The sequence below is a fragment of the Choloepus didactylus genome, chromosome 4 (genome assembly GCF_015220235.1).
Source record: "Choloepus didactylus isolate mChoDid1 chromosome 4, mChoDid1.pri, whole genome shotgun sequence".
Taxonomy (NCBI): Eukaryota; Metazoa; Chordata; class Mammalia; order Pilosa; family Megalonychidae; genus Choloepus; species Choloepus didactylus.
In genome coordinates, this window is record NC_051310.1 from 5,229,374 (window position 1) to 5,248,381 (window position 19,008).

At 48.6% G+C, this 19,008-nt stretch overlaps 1 protein-coding gene across 1 annotated transcript; it reads left to right on the plus strand.

The window, feature by feature from the left end:
• The first annotated feature begins 2,380 nt into the window (after positions 1 to 2,380).
• On the plus strand, positions 2,381 to 6,775 carry HSP90AA1 (heat shock protein 90 alpha family class A member 1). Its single transcript, XM_037831841.1, has 11 exons — positions 2,381 to 2,528; positions 3,070 to 3,231; positions 3,303 to 3,669; positions 3,764 to 3,897; positions 4,175 to 4,489; positions 4,635 to 4,800; positions 4,916 to 5,106; positions 5,181 to 5,328; positions 5,546 to 5,814; positions 6,117 to 6,450; positions 6,666 to 6,775. Exons 2-11 carry the CDS (start codon positions 3,070 to 3,072, stop codon positions 6,773 to 6,775), a joined length of 2,196 nt encoding a protein of 731 aa, XP_037687769.1. The 5' UTR covers positions 2,381 to 2,528.
• The last annotated feature ends 12,233 nt before the right edge of the window (positions 6,776 to 19,008 follow it).

The window sequence follows — 19,008 nt, forward strand, 5'->3', positions numbered from 1 at the left end:
GTGGTGGTGGGGAGGGGATCGGTAGGGTCAGCTCTGTGTCCTTAAAGTTGACCCTGGCTTCAGGTTGGAGACAAGAGCAGACAAGATGCAGGGAGCAGTCAGGCGGCCAGGTAAGTGTCCAGGTGAGAGCTGACGGCTGTGTGGGACAGAGGTGGAGGGGAGTGGAGAGATTCTGGCAGGGCTTGGGGCTCGGGGAGGTGGGGAGAGAGCCCCCTGAGGAGCAAGCCTGGGAGGGGCCAGGTCAGGTGGCGAAAGCTCACGTGCTGAGCAGACAGGCCTGGCGCACTTCTGTGCATCACCCGGTCATAGGTGCAGGACGAGCTCTGAGGACCCAGCTCTAGGAGCTGCACCGTAAGGCCAGGTGGCCTAAGAAGGAGCAGCCAGTGGGGTGAGAGGGAAACCTTAGCATGTTGATGGTCAAAACCAAAGCCAAGTGTCTCAAGGAGAGGTCAAGGAAGGCAGGATCCAAATGTCCTTGATTTAGCACCTGATGGGCGGAAAGAGCTAAAGCACTGGAGGTTGTCCCCGGAGCTTGCCAGGAAATGATGACAAGATCCAGGGGGTGGCCTGGGGGCAAGTTAGCTAGAGGGAAAGGTGGTGATGGCTCAGGAAACCCTGGTCACAGCATTTCAGGGTTAAGGAGTTGAATGGCTCATCTAGAAAAATCTTACACTTCCTGGGCCCAGGGGTGGGAAGCAAGACCTGGGCCAGGTCTCCAAGTCAGTGTTGGCTGGTGGCTGGTACGGCAGGTGGGGACAGTGAGGACACCACCCACCCATTCCTTCCCCTACCCCCAGCCCAGGCTGCAGGGAACACCTGAGCCTAGGACACTGAACACATCCTGGGGTAAGAAATAGTTCTGACCCAGCACACACGCCTATATGACAAACACCACTGACATGTGGCTGGTAGTTTCTGTTCTACTTTTCTTTTCTTAATGCTAGTCAAGAGGCACTATGTTTACAGAGGGTCTTAAGCTCCAGTAGGAAAACTGCTCCTCTAGAGAAAAGGAAGTAGAGAAAACAATCCCTGAAGTTTGTTTTCATCCTAAGAAGCTTCCAGAGGGTTCCCCAGGGCGCATAACAGGGAAAAGGGGTAGGGCCAATAGCGGGAGGAGCTAGGGGCCAAGAAGCAAAGGGAAGGGGGAGCAGGTGGGAGGGTCAGGGGGCTCTTGCTTCCTGTCTCAGTTTCCTTAACCATGTTGATGGGGAAAACCCTTGCCTCCTCCAAGACTCTTACAAATGTAAGCTGGCATTGTTCAATATCCTTTTGGAATCCCCACTTAGAAACTGGCTTTTGGGGCAAATTAATTAACCAAGCAATATACTAGGTATTTCTTAAGGGCACCTCAAATTAAGTAAAGAAACACGTTTAAAAAGGGTAAACGTCACAAAATCATGACAGGTATAGCTAAAAGAGCACAAATTTCTTCACCAAATTCCAGCATTCCAGACCAAGGTACTTTCAGAATGTGAAGGCTCTAGTTTTAGAGCAAACCAAGCCTTCTGCGAGCAGAAAACCCCAAGGCACTGCAAAGGGGGCTGGAGAATTTGCTAGGGCCAGGAGGGGTGGGGGGCGCCGAGATCCGAGCAGCGGCCTGCTTTTTGGGAATCCCCGTGATCCTGGAAGCGGCGGACCATCAGTTACCTGCTCCCACGCTCGTCCCTCCTCGGCCTCAAGACTGGAGCCCGGGGGTCCCTTGTCCGAAGGTGACCGCTTCTACCAGACTCCCAGTCGGCCCTGCCTCCCGTCCCGTCCACCTGCCCCGTCACCCGCCGTCTGCGCCCCAGCCGCCCGCCTAACGGGGATCAACAAGCCGGGCAGGCGGTGGACAGGGAAGGACTGAACCCCTAACCCATGTCCCGGCCCCTAAACGCGACCCCAAACCCCCAATCACTACCCTGGGAGCCTCAACACGACCCCGAACCCTTAATTCCTGCCCTGGACGCCTAATCCGGGCCCCGGTGTTGAAGCACCGAAGCTTATACGATCCGGGGCGGGCGCACCGCCCAAGAACTAGGAAACGACCGTGACTTTTACGGCAGCTCGGCCACGTGCGCTCACTTCCGGGCGCCCCCTGCCCTGGCCGCGCTGGGGGCGCAATCCCGCGGGGGCAGCGGGGTGCAGGGCCGGGACCCGGGCACGCGGGCCGGGGAGGAAGGCGTAGGCGGGGGTCGGCGGCCCCGGAAGCGCCGAGGCGTTCCCGAGAATTCCGGGCCGCGCAGGCGCACTCAGGGCGGCGCGGGCGCGCGCGGCGGTTCGCGGAGCGGGGGCGCCTCGGCCGTTGCCGGCACGGGGCTCGCGCGCGCCCGGCGGAGGGGCGGACCGCGGCCAGGGCGCAGGCGCAGGCGCGCGGCCGCGGCGGCGGTTGGGGAGGGTTCTTCCGGAAGGTTCGGGAGGCTTCTGGAAAAGGCGCCGCGCGCTGGGCGGGCCCGGCGGTATATAAGGGAGGCGCGGGGGCGGCGCGCCAGTTGCTGCTGCGTCCCGGCGTCGCTGTGTCGCGGAGCCTCTGCGGTCCTTTCGCCAAGGTGAGGGCGCGCTTCGGGGGTCTCTGGCGGAGGAGGGTGCCGGGGTGTGGGGGTTTTGCAGGGTAGGGGGCGGCTGGGGGGCCAAGCTCAGCCCCCACCCCCTCTCTGCGACCCTCGGCCCCCGGGCGTGGGGGCGGCCGCGATTTTACCCCGGAGGCCTCGGGCCCGCCGCGGCCTCCCCCGATGCGGCCTCCGGCGCACCCGGGCTCCCCGAATGTTCCGGAGAGGCGCTGGGGCAGGGGCCGCGCGCCAGGAGGAGGGTCTGGTCGCCCCGGAACCGCCCCCGCCGCCCGGAAGGCGGCCCCCGGGTCCGGCCCAGGCCGGGGGCGTCCTGGCGGCGCCGCCCCTGCCCGCCGCGGGGCAGCGGGGACCCCTCGGGCGCCGGCGTGGGACGGAGCCGCGCGGGGCCTGCAACGTCCCCGGCGGCGCGCGCCCGGCCATGGCCGCCGCGCGGGGTGAGGTCATCCTTTGTCGGCCGGAGCCGGCCCGGGGCCGCGGGAGCAGCGGCGGCTGCGCGCTGACGGGCGCGGGTCCCCCGCAGATGCCCGAGGAGACCCAGGTCCAGGACCAGCCCATGGAGGAGGAGGAGGTGGAGACGTTCGCCTTCCAGGCGGAGATCGCGCAGTTGATGTCCTTGATCATCAACACGTTCTACTCGAACAAGGAGATCTTCTTGCGCGAGCTGATCTCCAACTCGTCGGACGTGAGTCTCGGTCCGAGCCGGGGCGGGGCGCGGGCTGGAGGGGGCGCGCGTGACGGGCGCTCCCGTTGCAGGCTCTGGACAAGATCCGTTACGAGAGCCTGACGGACCCCAGCAAGCTGGACTCGGGCAAGGAGCTGCACATCAACCTGATCCCCAACAAGCAGGACCGCACGCTGACCATCGTGGACAGCGGCATCGGCATGACCAAGGCCGACCTGATCAACAACCTGGGTACCATCGCCAAGTCGGGCACCAAGGCCTTCATGGAGGCGCTGCAGGCGGGCGCCGACATCTCCATGATCGGCCAGTTCGGCGTCGGCTTCTACTCGGCCTACCTGGTGGCCGAGAAGGTGACGGTGATCACCAAGCACAATGACGACGAGCAGTATGCCTGGGAGTCGTCGGCGGGGGGCTCCTTCACGGTCAGGACAGACACAGGTGGGCGCCGGTGTGGGCGGGCAGGTGGGCGTGGGCAGGGTCGGCCTTGGGTTGACAGGACCCTGAAGTGGTGTCTGGTCTTCCTTCTGCGCAGGTGAACCTATGGGCCGGGGAACAAAGGTGATTCTGCACCTGAAAGAAGACCAGACTGAGTACTTGGAGGAACGGCGGATAAAGGAGATCGTGAAGAAACACTCGCAGTTCATCGGCTATCCCATCACCCTTTTTGTAAGTGTGGCTGAACCAGGGAGGACCCAGAGAGTCTGTAGGGTTTGCTGGGCACTGCTGGGGGACACCTGCTCGAACCCTGGGGTCCTGGCTCCTCCGCTTGGTCCTGGAGAGGGACCCAGGCCGGGAAGGAAGAGGGTGAACTGTTCAGTTTCCTGTAAATCGTCTCTCAGCTTGGGTGACCAATCAGGTTTTGGTGTAAATATTTTATATATGTAGTCTGTGGATTAGTCTTAGAATGCAGAAGTGATGTGATTCTTTTTTTTTCCTCCACCAGGTGGAGAAAGAACGTGATAAAGAAGTAAGCGATGATGAGGCTGAAGAGAAAGAGGAGAAAGAGGAGGAAAAAGAAGAAAAGGAGTCTGAGGACAAGCCAGAGATAGAGGATGTCGGCTCTGATGAGGAAGAAGAAGAGAAGAAGGATGGCGACAAGAAGAAGAAAAAGAAGATCAAGGAGAAGTACATCGACCAGGAAGAACTCAACAAAACCAAGCCGATCTGGACCAGGAATCCTGACGACATCACCAACGAGGAGTACGGAGAGTTCTACAAGAGCTTGACCAACGACTGGGAGGATCACCTGGCGGTGAAGGTGAGGTGGCACCTGCTGCTGCGGGTCCTCCTCCCCCTCCCCTCTTGCTCTGAGTGGCTGCGAGGGTCTGTCTGGGGGTGAAGTGTGTCCAGGGAGGCCTAACCTGCGCTGCCCTTTGGTGCTTACTGTGGTTTTCTTTCCCCAGCATTTTTCCGTTGAAGGACAGTTGGAGTTCAGAGCGCTTCTCTTTGTCCCGAGACGTGCCCCGTTTGACCTGTTTGAAAACAGGAAGAAGAAGAACAACATTAAGTTATATGTTCGCAGAGTGTTCATCATGGATAACTGCGAGGAGCTGATCCCTGAGTACCTGAGTGAGTGCACCTGGGTTCCTTCATCTGTTTGCTTCCTGGGGTTTCTCTGTTTGTCGTTTTTGTCCTTGTACATACTTGAGAGACATTCGGTCCTTTTTTTTTTTTTTCCCCCCAGACTTCATTAGGGGTGTGGTGGACTCTGAAGACCTTCCTCTAAATATTTCTCGAGAAATGTTGCAACAAAGTAAAATTTTGAAAGTTATCAGAAAGAATTTGGTCAAAAAGTGCTTAGAACTCTTTACTGAACTGGCAGAAGATAAAGAGAACTACAAGAAGTTTTACGAGCAGTTCTCTAAAAATATTAAGGTTAGCATAAACATGTTTGATCACTTTTGCTTTTGTTTTTAGGAAAAGTCCCTAAAGCTAATATTTTCTTGCAGCTTGGAATCCACGAAGACTCTCAAAATCGGAAGAAGCTTTCAGAGCTGTTACGATACTACACATCTGCTTCTGGAGATGAGATGGTTTCTCTCAAGGACTACTGCACCAGAATGAAGGAAAACCAGAAGCACATCTACTACATTACTGGTAATGAACAGTAAATTCTAGAATCTTACTCGTTTTGTTCTTTGACCCCGTGGGAACTATTGGTGTGTGTTTGTGTAGATAGCGTAGGTGATACGCTCAAGATGCTCAGTTAACACAAGCTTAGGCTGTATCTGTGTGGTTTGACCATGCAACTAGGGTCAAAAAGAGATGACCTTGATTGTGTTAAAGGCCTAAATGTAGCTACTCCGTGTTTCAGGTGAAACTAAGGACCAGGTTGCCAACTCTGCCTTTGTGGAGCGTCTCCGGAAGCACGGCCTTGAGGTGATCTACATGATTGAGCCGATCGACGAGTACTGTGTCCAGCAGCTGAAAGAATTTGAGGGGAAGACTTTAGTGTCTGTCACCAAAGAAGGTTTGGAACTTCCAGAAGATGAAGAGGAGAAAAAGAAACAGGAAGAGAAAAAAACAAAGTTTGAAAATCTCTGCAAAATCATGAAAGACATCTTGGAGAAAAAAGTCGAAAAGGTATGAGTTCAATGTCTCTACCTACATTTTCTTATTATGTCGACACTGTCTAAAGGTATTTCTTCAATTTAAGTTTTTAGTTTATTTTCCATGTAAGTCCTCTTAATTTGTGTGCATACACACAAACCCTGAGTCTTGCAGTCAGTGACTTAACACAACTCAAAAACCTTAAAGACTTGAAAAGCATAGGAGGATGTATAGGAAAAAAGCTTTGGGATGTTAAATTCAGGTAGTTGGATGAATAGTTAACATGAGTGATAATCCTCTAGGCCTTGTGATTACTTCAGTGCTTTGGATTGCAGGTGGTCGTGTCCAACCGACTGGTAACGTCCCCGTGCTGCATCGTCACAAGCACGTACGGCTGGACAGCAAACATGGAGAGGATCATGAAGGCTCAAGCCCTGAGGGATAACTCAACCATGGGCTACATGGCAGCAAAGAAACACCTGGAGATCAACCCCGACCACTCCATTATCGAAACCTTGAGGCAGAAGGCGGAGGCTGACAAGAACGATAAGTCGGTGAAGGATCTGGTCATCTTGCTCTACGAGACGGCTCTCCTGTCCTCGGGCTTCAGTCTGGAAGACCCCCAGACCCACGCCAACAGGATCTACAGGATGATCAAACTCGGCCTGGGTAAGCCTTGGCTAGGACAGTCTAAGAAAAAGAAATGGAAAGGGGTAACTTGCAGCTGCTGGGAAGAAGGTGGGGTGATGTCACAGCAGGGGGGCGCAGTCTCATTTCAGGCCCATGGTTCTAGGGGTAAAGGGGCCTCCTCGTTGGAAAGGCTGATGTGGATTGTTCTTGGGCTAATGAAATGTTCCTAACAGGAGGGTTTTATTTCCAAAAAGGTATTGACGAAGATGACCCTACTGCTGAGGACTGCAGTGCGGCTGTGACGGAGGAGATGCCACCCCTGGAGGGAGACGACGACACCTCGCGCATGGAGGAGGTGGACTGAGCTCTGCCTGCAGAAGCCGAGCACACACCTCCAGTAGTTACTCTTCATCCCCACCCGGAATGTATTTTCAAGGGTTTTTTCTCTTTTATTTTTGTTAACATTATAAAACTGTATGGCATGGCAACTACTTAAAGGGAAGATAAGATTTCTTTCTACTTCCAAGTGTGATACTGTGATACTTTAGGCACTAAAGCAGAGCTAGTAGTTCTTTTCTTGTTTCATATTGGCTTATTTTAACTGATTGAGGTAACACGTTCATTGTAAGATGTGTAACCTAATGTTAACTTTGTGGTCTCAAGTGTTTAGCAAGCGGATTCCTTAGTAGACCAGATCTATCGCCGAAGTGCGTGTTCTGAGGCATATACCTTGATGTTTAAACAGTCTTGAATGACTGGAGTTTCATCCTTGAGGATCTACTTTTTAAACCCATCCCCTGTAGTTAACAACTCTGCATGTACTAGGCCTCTAGAAATTAGTATGTTGAACAACCCGGTGGGAGCAAATATCCATAGGGCTTGTTTCCCAAAGAACAGCGTTGTTTAGAGCAGCACAATTCTAAGACTGCCTGCGCTGCTGCAAAGCAGAGGAGAGGCTCAGGTGGGTGTGTGAGTGGAAATGTAGAGCCCAAAGAGGTGGCTTTGGTGAATAAAAAGTAATGTTGTATGAAAATGTTATGTGAAAGTGTCTCTTCTCTGGAGGGATTATAGTTGACGGTGGGTTCAGAAGGTACAAATGCAGAGGTGAGCATTTTGTCTGCTAGGAGGCTGAGGGGGGGGTGCCCCGGGTCTCCCTGTGACCTCCCCAGGCTGCACTCCCAGTCCCGTGTCGGGCAACGAAGGTCCGCCAGGACGTGAGGAGACCTGCATCCCTGGACAGACTTCCCCATGGGGTTTCCATGTCCAGCTGCTTTATGGTGGCATTTGTAGGCATTTTTATGTTCTAAAGTTAAGTCGTACTCTTTTGGCCTGATGAAGTGTCTACCATAAACTGCCAAAGCTGCTCCAAGCCCTCCCACCTGAGATGGAGCCTCAGAAGAATAGATAAGTACATGAAGGTTGCTGCTGCGGGCTGTGAACATGGGACAAAGGTGGGCATTGGTTCTTGAAGCAGTTGAGGAGACGGCCTAACTAGAGAAGGTCCCACTGGGGGAATGGGAGGAGAGGGGGGTGGGAAGGGCTTAAACGACAATGAAAGCTGAAATTGGGTGGTCCTTAGAAGAAGAGTTCGAGCTGATGGCGTATAGGATTTGGAAATACCTTGAGCCTGAAAGCACAGAATGCTGGGAAACACACGGCTCTTCAGTGCATGACCTGTGTTGCGGGTAAAGGGGACTAGGGATTCTATGCCACACACCGTCCTGGTTCCCTGGTGCCAGAGAAATGGGAATCATGTTTAATCCTCAAAATCCCAAGCAACTTCCTAAGAGGAATTGTTTTAATTTGAGGTTATCTGTATTTGCATCCAAAGTTAAGCCCATTCTCGTCTGCTAAAGTTTGCCCTTTTTTGAAAAATGACAAGGAGAAAGTTTGAGGTTGACAAGGTAGAACTGGGAATTAAACAGCAAGACGGACAGTAACTTCTGTTTTACCCATGTCTACTAAAAGGATGTAAAAAATTGCATTCAAATCAAAAGCAACGGGCTTTTGAGGGGATTAACACATGAAGGATTATCTATAAATAACAGGAACACATCCTGTTACTGGGAAAGCTTTTATGGCAAATAGATGAGTACTTCAGTGCATCTGAAACTCAACCAGTAGGCCCCATGCAGGATACTGGGACCACTAAGAAGGACTCATAGTTCAAAGGGTGAGAAGTTGAAATGGCTCAGTAAAAATTTTACAGACATGCTGTGAAAACATCATTCCACTTGCTCAAACACTGTCAGTGAGGCCTTAACCCTGAATGCTTCCAAGTGCACTTTTGCTTCCAGACTTGCTTTACCTAGTCCCAACCTGCAACAGAGTAAAGAATGGCAAAAAGCAGATAACACAGATTGTGAAGGATAAAATTACTCTTACTCATTAATGACTTGGTTGTCTATGTAGAAAACTGTTAAGGAATCTGCAGAAATGGTACTAGAATTAATGAGTTCAGCAAAGTCAAAATAGATCAAACAAAAATCATATTCATAGAAAACAGTATCAATTACATTTTTAAAAATTTATTCACAATAGCATACAGTATAGGAATAACTTTTGCAAAGGTTCTCAGCACAAAACAATCTGTGCACTGAAAATGATGAAGTATTGCTTAGAGAAATTACAGACCTAAATGGAGAAACATGTTCAGTGGTGGAATACTCAATATTAAGATGTTGACTCTCCCAGAATTGATCTGTAGTTCCAATGTATTCCCAGATTGCTAACCAACTTTTTTTTAAAAGTGGGTAGCTTGTAAAATTTGCCACTTTAAGTTTCAAGCCATCTTTTGATACTGATAATCTGATTCTAAAATACACATGAAAATGCAAAGAACAGATGAGCCAAAATGATCTTTAAAACTAAAGCTGAGGTCTTGGCACTCCTGATTTCAAGACTCACTGTGACACTGTAGTGAAGGCAGTGTGGGGTGAGGCCAGAGATCAATGGAACAAAACTGAGATCCACACTTAGTTGATTTTTGGATAAAGGTGTCAAATTCGTTGGGGGAAAGAATGTCTTTTCACCAAATGGTTTGGGACTGAGTATCTGGGAAAAAATGAACCTTGATCCTCACACCATGTCTCCAGGTTAATTCCAAATGGATTATAGACCTAAATATAACACCTAAAATTTAAAAATGTCTAGAAGAAAACAAAAATCTTGGTAATCTTGGGTGCTAGGCAAAGATTTCATTCGACATGAAAAGCACAAACCACAAAAGAAAAAAACCTGCTTAATTGGACATCATTGAAATTAAGAACACATTCATCAGAAAACGAGATGAGAGACGAGCCGGCAGCTGGGGGGGGGGGGTCCCCGGGGCAGTTCATGTGTCCATGGCCACGGAGAGGACACGGAGCTTAGTGCCTGGAACCCAGGCAGCGCCCTATACATCACTTCTCTTTTCTCCTCCTTTTCTCCTTTTGCTATAATAAAACAAATTAGAGAAAGACCGGGTAAGGGACATTTCTCCAGAGAAAACATACAAATGACCGATAAGCACATGAGAAGATACTTAACGTCCTCAGTGATTAGGAAAACGAATCAGAACCACGATGAGATGCCACTTCACCCCACTAGGATGGGTGTTATCTAGGAAAAGCAAAAACACAAGTGTTGCGGGAATGTCAAAGGGTACAGCCACTGTGGAAAACAGTTTGGCTGGTCCTCAAAAAGTTAAACATGAAATTACCATGTAACCCAGCAATTCCACCTCTAGGTACGTACCCAAAAGAATTACGAGCAGGGACTCAAACAGATCCATGCACATGGATGTTCACAGCAGAATTATTCACAATAGCCAAAAGGTGAAAGCCGCTCAAGGGTCCGTCAGTGAATGAATGGATAAACTATGGTAAATTCATACTATGAATAATTATTCAGTCATAAAAAGGAATAATGAAGTGCTAAAACATGCCACAACATGAACTTTGAAAACATGGTGAGTGAAATAAACCTGACCCAAAAGATGATTCCATGAATATGAAATAGCTAGACTAGGCAAATCCATGACAGACGGTAGATTGAGGTTACCAGGGGCTGGGGCGGGGAGGGTAGGGACATGGGGTTACACTGTTTAATGGCTACAGTCTCTGTGTGGACTGGGTGATGAACAAGTTTTGGTGGAGGAGGAGGAGGAAACAGCACAACATTATGAATATACATAATACCACTGAATTGTGCTCCTAAAAGATGGTTAAACAGAGAGATTTGGTGTCATACATAATGTTAGCACAATATAAAAGGTAAGAAAATGAAAAGGCAAGCCTAGCCTGGGAGAAAATATTTGAAAACTATCTGACAAAGGACTTGCACCCCAAAATACATAGAGAGCTATTAAACTCAATGATACGGCAACCCACTAAACAGGCCAACAGCTTTGAACAGAACCTTCGCAAAAGGGGATACACGATTGGTCAACGAGCACACAAAAAAGATGCTCAACATCATGACTCATTAGGGAAACATGAATTGAAACCACTTCACAACCACTAGAATAGCTAAAATTAAAAAAAAGAAAAAGCACGACAACAGCAAGTGCTGGCGAGGATGTGGAGAGACTGCAACTGTCATTGCAGATGAGAACGTAGAAAGGTCCCCTCACTTGGGAGAACAGTTAGGCAGTTTCTTATAAAGTCCAACATACCCTTTCATATGACTTGGCAATTCCAGTCCTGAGTAACTACCCAAGCAAAACGGAAACGTGTCCACATAAAGACTTGGATACAATTTTCATAACAGCATCATTCATAATAGCTCCAAATTGTAAACAATCCCAAATGTTTAAACAAAATGCGAAAAACTCATACACCGAAGGCCGCTCGGTAATAAAAAGAGAACAAACTGTTTCAACAACAAAATGGATGAATCCCAAAAATATGCTAAAAAAGCAAGAAGCCTCACACAAAGGCAATATAACATACGATTTCACTTCATGAAATTTCTAAAAAAGAGCTATAACAACAGAAAGCAGGGCAATGGTTGGGTAGAGCCAGGAGTTGGAGTGGTGATTGACTGCAGAGAGGCAGGAGGGCACTTAGCGGGGTGATGGAGGTTCCCTAAACCTTGATTTAGGTGATGACTCCATGACTGGGATGTATCACCTAAAAGCCATGGAGCCGTGGAGTTAAAGTGGGTGAACGTTACCATCCCTTAATGAAAAAAAGAAAAAAGAGAAAAGAAAGGGGTTCAAAAGTGACCTTGAGGCTCGCTGCTCCTCCCGCCCCTGGTGCTGGGGCCTGGCCTTGCCCTTCACGGCCCCTTCATCAAGCTCATTTCCCGAAATGACAGTGAACTTGGCTACAGCCTCAGGGTGGTGGCCTGCGGTCCCCACAGCCTCCAAGGGGTCAGAGCCGCTGGACCACCCGCTCCAGCGACAGTGTGAGAGGAAGATGGAGGCCATCAGTCGCCTGGGAGTCCTTGACCCAACTCGATCCCTAGCACACTGAGGATCTCCCCTCCAACCTCCATCCCAGACCCCCTGGAGGAGGGGAGGGGCTTAGGGAGCGCCACCTTGTCAGGGACCGTCGACAAAGTACACTGTTTCCAGCTTGAGCAAGTTGCTGGATCTCTGTGCCTCGTGACCTCACCTGCAAATTGGAGATAATAGCGTTTATGCTCAAGGGCTGTTCTGGCATTTTCTAGGTGGCGTGCTTAGCGTGGTGCCTGGTTAGTAACAAGTGCTCCTAACCGGCAGCTTTAACTTCCAAGGGCTCGTCTCTCTGCCCGGGGCAGGCCCTTCACCCTGAGCTGATCTCACCCAAGCCCATGTCTACCACAGACATTGGGCAAATCCAGCGTAAGCCTCACCTCCTCCAGGAAGTTTTTCTGGACCACTTCTGTCCTCACCCCTCCTCTGTGCTCTAAACATCTAGAAATTCCCTACCAGGCCCAGGCTCATCAAGGTTTTATTGAATACCTTACAAGAACCAGCCCAATCGGTCCAGGGGCCACGCGGATGCAAATGGCATCTTTGGGGAGAGACAGCAGGACAAAATGAAGTTACTCCAACTCCAGCGAAGTCTGTAAATGCCCCGACTGAGGTGTGAGCAGAGAGTGTAGAGAGATTCCGGGGCAGAGTTTGGGGAGGGTCCAGAAAGGAGGTGACAGTGCTCTGTGGGTGGGAGGCTTTCCCAGAACGAGGGAGGGGAGCAGCGCAGCCCCCGAGTGTGGATGTGTTTGGCCTTGGCACGTGTGAGCAGCCTGATGTGGGGGCTGTCCGGGATGCACAGGGGTCACGGGAGATAAAGCTGGAGAGCCACGAGCCTTCGTTGACCGTATGCACCTTGAACACCAGCCACGGCTGCGGACTGCTCCGGAACCGGCCCTGCTCCACCATCTGGGCAGCCCGTACCTACCCTTTGAAAAATGCACAGAGCAGCAAGGAATTCTGAGGCTGTTTGGTGAGTCAGTTCCATCACTCCACTCCACAGAACCCTCGTCTCATGCCGGGTGGCCCTGGCTCCGTTCTAGCCGAGCCCATCGCATCTCACGTGAGAGAAGGTGCCAGAAGAGTGGACGCAGGCAACTGTCCTGGCTCAAGGAAGCCAGGCCTGGGGCAAAGGCGGGCAAATCCCATGCGGTCCCCCCTAAAACTCATGTCCGCCCAGGATCCTAGCAGCTGGATGGGCCGGGCTGGGGCCCGAGGCCCAGGTGGACAGGCGAGGCCTGGCACTGCCTCCAGGGGAAGGGGCTTGGGGAGAAGTGACAGGACCATCCTGAGTTGTGAGAAGGGGGATTTTTGTCAGGGTACATTCACTTAGACACCCCAAACACTTATAAAAGTGCCCGGCCCAGGGCAGGCCTTCAAATACTTGTGGAATTTAAATAAGAACTTAAATTAGCCTAAGCATTTCACAGTTTACAAACACTTTCACTTGCAGTTTCTAATTTAAAAAATTTTTTTTAAACTTTCTTTTAAAAAATGTGATCACACTCACATATACATAACATAAAATTTGCCATTTTTAGATGCAAAATTCAGTGGCATTAATTAGATTCACAATGTTGTACCACTGCTGGGCAGTGAATTGTGCCCCCCAGACAAAAGGCAAGAACCCCTGGTTCTGTGGGTGTGGACCCAATTGTACATAGGATCTCTTGAAGACGTGACTTGAGTTAAGGTGTGGCCCAAATGAATAATCAGACTGGGCTTAAATCCAGGTTACTGGAGCCCTTTATAAACAGAAGGAAATTCAGACAGAGCGAAAGAGAAGCCACGGAGAGAAGCCAGAAGCTGGAAGTCAACGGAACCCTAAAGAGAAAGAGAAGACACCGCCATGTGCATGGCCACGTGATAGAAAAGCCAAGGGACTCCAAAGATTGCCAACCAGCCCAAAGATGCCTGTCCCAGAGGAAGCCAGCCTGCTAGCCTCTGAAACCATGAGTCAGTAAATTCCTATTGTTAAGCCAATCCCTCATATGGTATTTGTTTTAGCAGCAAGTCACAATCACCACCGCCATCCATCACAAACACTTTTTCATCACACGGAACATAAGCTCTTGCCCATTAAGCAATGGCCTCTCACTCCTTTCCCGCCACCCCACACCGGCCCTTGGTAACCCCAATCTACTTTTTGTCTCCATGAATTTGCCTATTCAGTATTTGTCCTTTTTGTGACTGGCTTCTTACACTTAGCATGTGTGCAAGGCTCATCCCTGTTGTTTAATGTATCAGTACTTCATTCCTTTTTATGGCTGAATAATATTTCATTATAAGATTATTCTGCATTTTATGTGTCCGTTCATCCTGTTGGTAGACACTGGGTTGTTTCCACCTTTTGATTGTTGCTGCCAAGAACACTGGTGTGCATGTTTCTGTTTGAGTTCCTGTTTGCAATTGCTGGGTCATATGGTATTCTATGGATAACTTTTTGAGGAATCGCCAAACTACTTTTAGCTTCCAAGACATATTCAAAAGTAGATAATAATAAATGTTGACAAGGATGTGGAGAAACTGGAACCCTCAGACACGGCTGGTGGGAATGTAAAATGGAGTAGCCACTTTGCAAAACAGATCAGTTCCTCAAAAGCTTAAACCATATGATCCAGCAAATTGCATTCCTAGGTCTATACCCAAGAGAAATGAAAACCCATCTTCACACAAAAGCTCATATGTGCGTGTTCATAGCAGTTCTATTCATAATAGCTGAAAAGTGGAAACAACCCAAATGGCCATCAACTGACAAATGGATAAATGAAATGTGGCCTATCCAAATAAGTGAATATTATTCAGGTATAAAAAGAATGACGGGCTGATACATGCTACAATACGCATGAACCTTGAAAATTAAGTGAAAGAAGCAAAGCCAAACATAAAAGGGCAAAAATATTGTAGGATTCCATTTATATGAAATGGAAAACCTTTAGAGACAGAAAGTAGAGTCATGGGAGCTGAGGGGCGAGGGAGGGGCAAGTGACTGCTAACAGGTAGGGAGTTTCTTTTGGGGGTGATGAAAATGTTCTAAAATGATTGTGATGATGACTGCATAACTCTGAATATGTGAAATACCATCGAATGGTACTCTTTAAAATGGGTGAATTGTACGGTTAGTGAATTGTATCTCAATAAAGCTATTATATATATATTTAAGATTTTTTTATTAGAGAAGTTGTGAGTTTACAGAACAATCATGCATAAAATACAGGATTCCCATATACCGCCCCACCACCAACACCTTGCATTAGTGTGGAACTTTTGCTACAATTGATGACAGTACATTTTTATAACTGTACTGTTAAAGTACATGGTTTAACTTAGGGCTCACTGTGTAGTGTAGTTAATGGATTTTTTAAAAAAATTTATTCTGTTACCACATATACAAGCTAACATTTCCCCTTATATTCATATTCAGATATATATTTCACTGCTGGTAATTGCTTTCACAATGTTGTGCTACCATCACTACAATCCACAATCCATTATCAAAACATTTCCATCATTTCAAATAGGAACCCTGTACATTTTAAGCCTTGACTTTCCATTCCCTATCCCACCCCACCCCTGGTAGCCTATATTCTAGATGTTGACTCTCTGAGTCTGCTTATTCTAATTGTTTCAAATCAGTGAGATTATACAATGTTTGTCCTTTTGTGTCTGGCTTATTTCACTCAACATGATGTCTTCAAGTTTCTCCAAGTTGTCGCGTGTACCAGCATTTTTACAGGTGAACAATATGCCACTGGAGGTATTGACCACATTTTGTTTATCCGTTCATCGGTTAATGGACACTTGGGTTGCTTCCATCTTTTGGCAATTGTGAAAAATGCCGCTGTGAACATTGGTGTGTACAAATGTCTGTTCACATCCCTGCTTTCAATTCTTTTGGGTATATACCCAGCAGCGGGAATGACGGGTCATATGGTAGTTCTTTAGCTTTCTAAGGAGCCACCAAACTGTCTTCCACAGCGGCTGCACCATTTTACCTTCCCACCAGCAGTGAGTTAGTGTTCCTGTTTCTCCACATCCTCTCCAACACTTGTAATTTTCTGTTTTTTTTTTAATAGTAGCCATTCTATTGGGTATGAAATGATGTCTCATGGTAGTTTTGATTTGCATTTCCCTGATGGCCGTTGATGTTGAGCATCTTTTCATGCGCTTTCTGGGCATTTGTTTATCTTCTTTGGAGAGATGTCTGTTCAAGTCTTTGCCTGTTTTATGTATGTGTTTTTTCTTTTTTTTTTATTGTGGAGATATATACATAATTCCTAAAATGTGCAATTTTAACCCTTTGTAAGTGTACCATTCTGTGACATTAATTACATTTACAATGTTGTGCTACCATCACTGTCATCCATTACCACAACATTTTCATTACCCAAAACAGAAACTCAGTACCCATTAAGCATTAACTCCCCATTCCACCACCCTTCCAGGCCCTGGCAATCTCTAACCTATTTTCTACTTCTATGACTTAGCTTATTCCACATTTCATATAAGTGGAGTCATACGATATCCATCCTTTTGTGTCTGGCTTATTTCACTAAGCATAAGAAAACAATGCACTGTTTAACAGCAATTGAATATAAATTCCCTGTCAGGAATTTGGGGACTTTAGTCACCAGTGTCTTAGGATTGAACCGGGACGGGAAGCTACTATCTTGTTGAACAACTGGTAAACCTCTAGCACTGTCATTATTCAGTGCTTCCCTTTATTTGCTGTTCCACTTACTCAGCAAATACTTACTGGGCACCTGAATGGCTGAGGCGTTCTACCCGGCAATCCAGGGCACTCCCAATCCAGTGGCAAAGTGCGAGAGTACAGGGGGGCCCACCTGGTCAGGTCTGCAAGGGAGGGGGTCTGGGAAGTCTCCCCGAAGAGGAGATGCCCACAGAGAGCGGGAGTTAATTGAGAGATGCGGGCCAGGGCTGGTGGGAACAGGGGAGTGGTGAGAAGCGATGGTGTTTCAGACCAAGGAGACCATGTGAACAAAATTATAAAAGAAACACACACACACAAACCCCATACCCGTGTGCATTCACTGCAGGAGGCTCAGTGTTGTGAGCCAGGGCAGCACAGACTCTGAGGCCAGACCATTGCGTCTGAATCCTGGCTCTGCTATTTGCTAACCCTTGGCACTTTAATTAACATCCTGTGCCTCTGTTTCTTCATCTGTAAAGTGATGTGCCAGTTTCAATGTATTATGTCCCCCAAAACACCATTATCTTTGATGTACTCTTGTGTGGGCAGACCTATCAGTGTTGATTAGACTGTAATTCTTTGAGTGTTTCCATGGGGATGCGCCCCACCCAACTGTAGGTGATGACTCTGATTGGATAATTTCCATAGAGGTGTTACCCCATCCATTCAGGGTGGGTCTAAATTAAATCACTGGAGCCATATAAATGAGCTGACAAACAGAAGGAACTCAGTGCAGCTGAGAGTGACATTTTGAAGAGGAGCTACAGCTAAGAGGGACACTTGGAAGAAAGCACAGGGGCTGCAGATGAGAGACAGTTTGGAGACGGCCGTTGAAAGCAGACTCTCGCTCCAGAGAAGCTAAGAGAGGACACCCCAATAGCAACTGAGAGTGACATTTTGAAGAGGAGCTGCGGCCTAGAGAGGAACATCCTGGGAGAAAGCCATTTTGAAACCAGAACTTGGAGCAACTGTGTAACCAAATAACCCCCCTTTTATAAAAGCCAATCCATTTCTGGTGTTTTGCATTTAGGCAGCATTAGCAAACTAGAAGAAGTGGATTGTCATATACTTGTTTTAAAGTAGAGGAAATTGTTTTATGAATAACCACATACTCATCAGCCATCTTCAACAATTATTGTTAGGGAATCTCATCTGAGTTTGGACTGTTACGAGGAAGGTATCATAATTAATCCCATTTGACAGAAGAAGAAACTGAGGCTCAGAGTGGTCCCACAGCAAGTAAGAGGTGGAGCCGATGGAATCTTCCATGCCCACTTTCCAACAGGATTGTCCATGGACCCCAGCCTTTTCTCATACCAGCCTCCCCATTCAAAGCCCCCATTCGACACATCTGATTGGCTGAGACTGTCATGTGGCTGCACCAGGTGCAAGGGAGGCTGGGAAAACAAGTATCTGTCCTTCTCACTCCTTCCAGGGGAGACTGGCTCACCTCCCACCTGGCATCCCCAGAACACAAGTGGGGGTTCAACAGTGGGCCCCTAAAACTGACAGGAGCCCGTCCCTCAGAGCTCCACCCCGGCTCAGTCCTTCCACCATCTGGCCTCGGCTTACGTGTCACCTCTTCAGGAAAGCCTGCCTGATGTCGCATAAGCCTCTGCACACCCTCCCCTTGCACCCCTCCCTTTCTCTGTGGCCTCCATCACGCCCCCGGTGCAGCGAGGACTGGTTTAGCGTGTCTTCCTGCTGTCCTGCTGTCCCGCTGTCCTGTCCCTCAGCCCCGTGAAAGGACGGCGTGTGTCCAAGTCCTTCCCTGCCGGCTCTGTCCTGGCACGTGGCAGGTCCTGACACATCTCTGTGGAATGAATAAATACCTGGAACACATACCTGGCATTTTCTGTCTTCCTGGGGAATGGCAATTTGTTTAAATGTTTCGTATCATTTAGAAAGCTTTTGTTACCTTTTCAAAGCCTTCAAGTGCTGCTCAAAGCTTTGAAAGCATGCGTGCAGATTATTCTTCTGTGGAAGGAGCCCGGCTTCCCCTCCCTGGGAAGACCGGTCCAGGAAGGAGCACTTCCACTGAGTCATGGGGTATTAATAGCACCGTCGGAATCCGAGCAAGGATCCAATTATATGATTGCAGAGCCCACGAGCTGAGCACACTGGCTGCCAAGTGCATCCGTCTGCTTACAACATACGTCATCTTCTTAGGAAAGCACTTTAAGGCCTCAACACTTGACCAAAAGAAACTTCTAGAGCTTGAAATGGGATCCCAAAGAAGCACTGTGTTGTTTTTAAATTCAAGATTAAAAAAAAACCAAAACTGACAAATCCAAATGAAAAAACAATGAATAAATCAGCTACCCGCTTTTTAAACAGTTGCATGGATGAAAAGCAGTAAAACATTGACCATTTGAATAGCATTCATTGTGGATGTGGGAAAACTCTGGTTTTGACTTCCCCAATTAATAAAACCAATTTATACCATCTC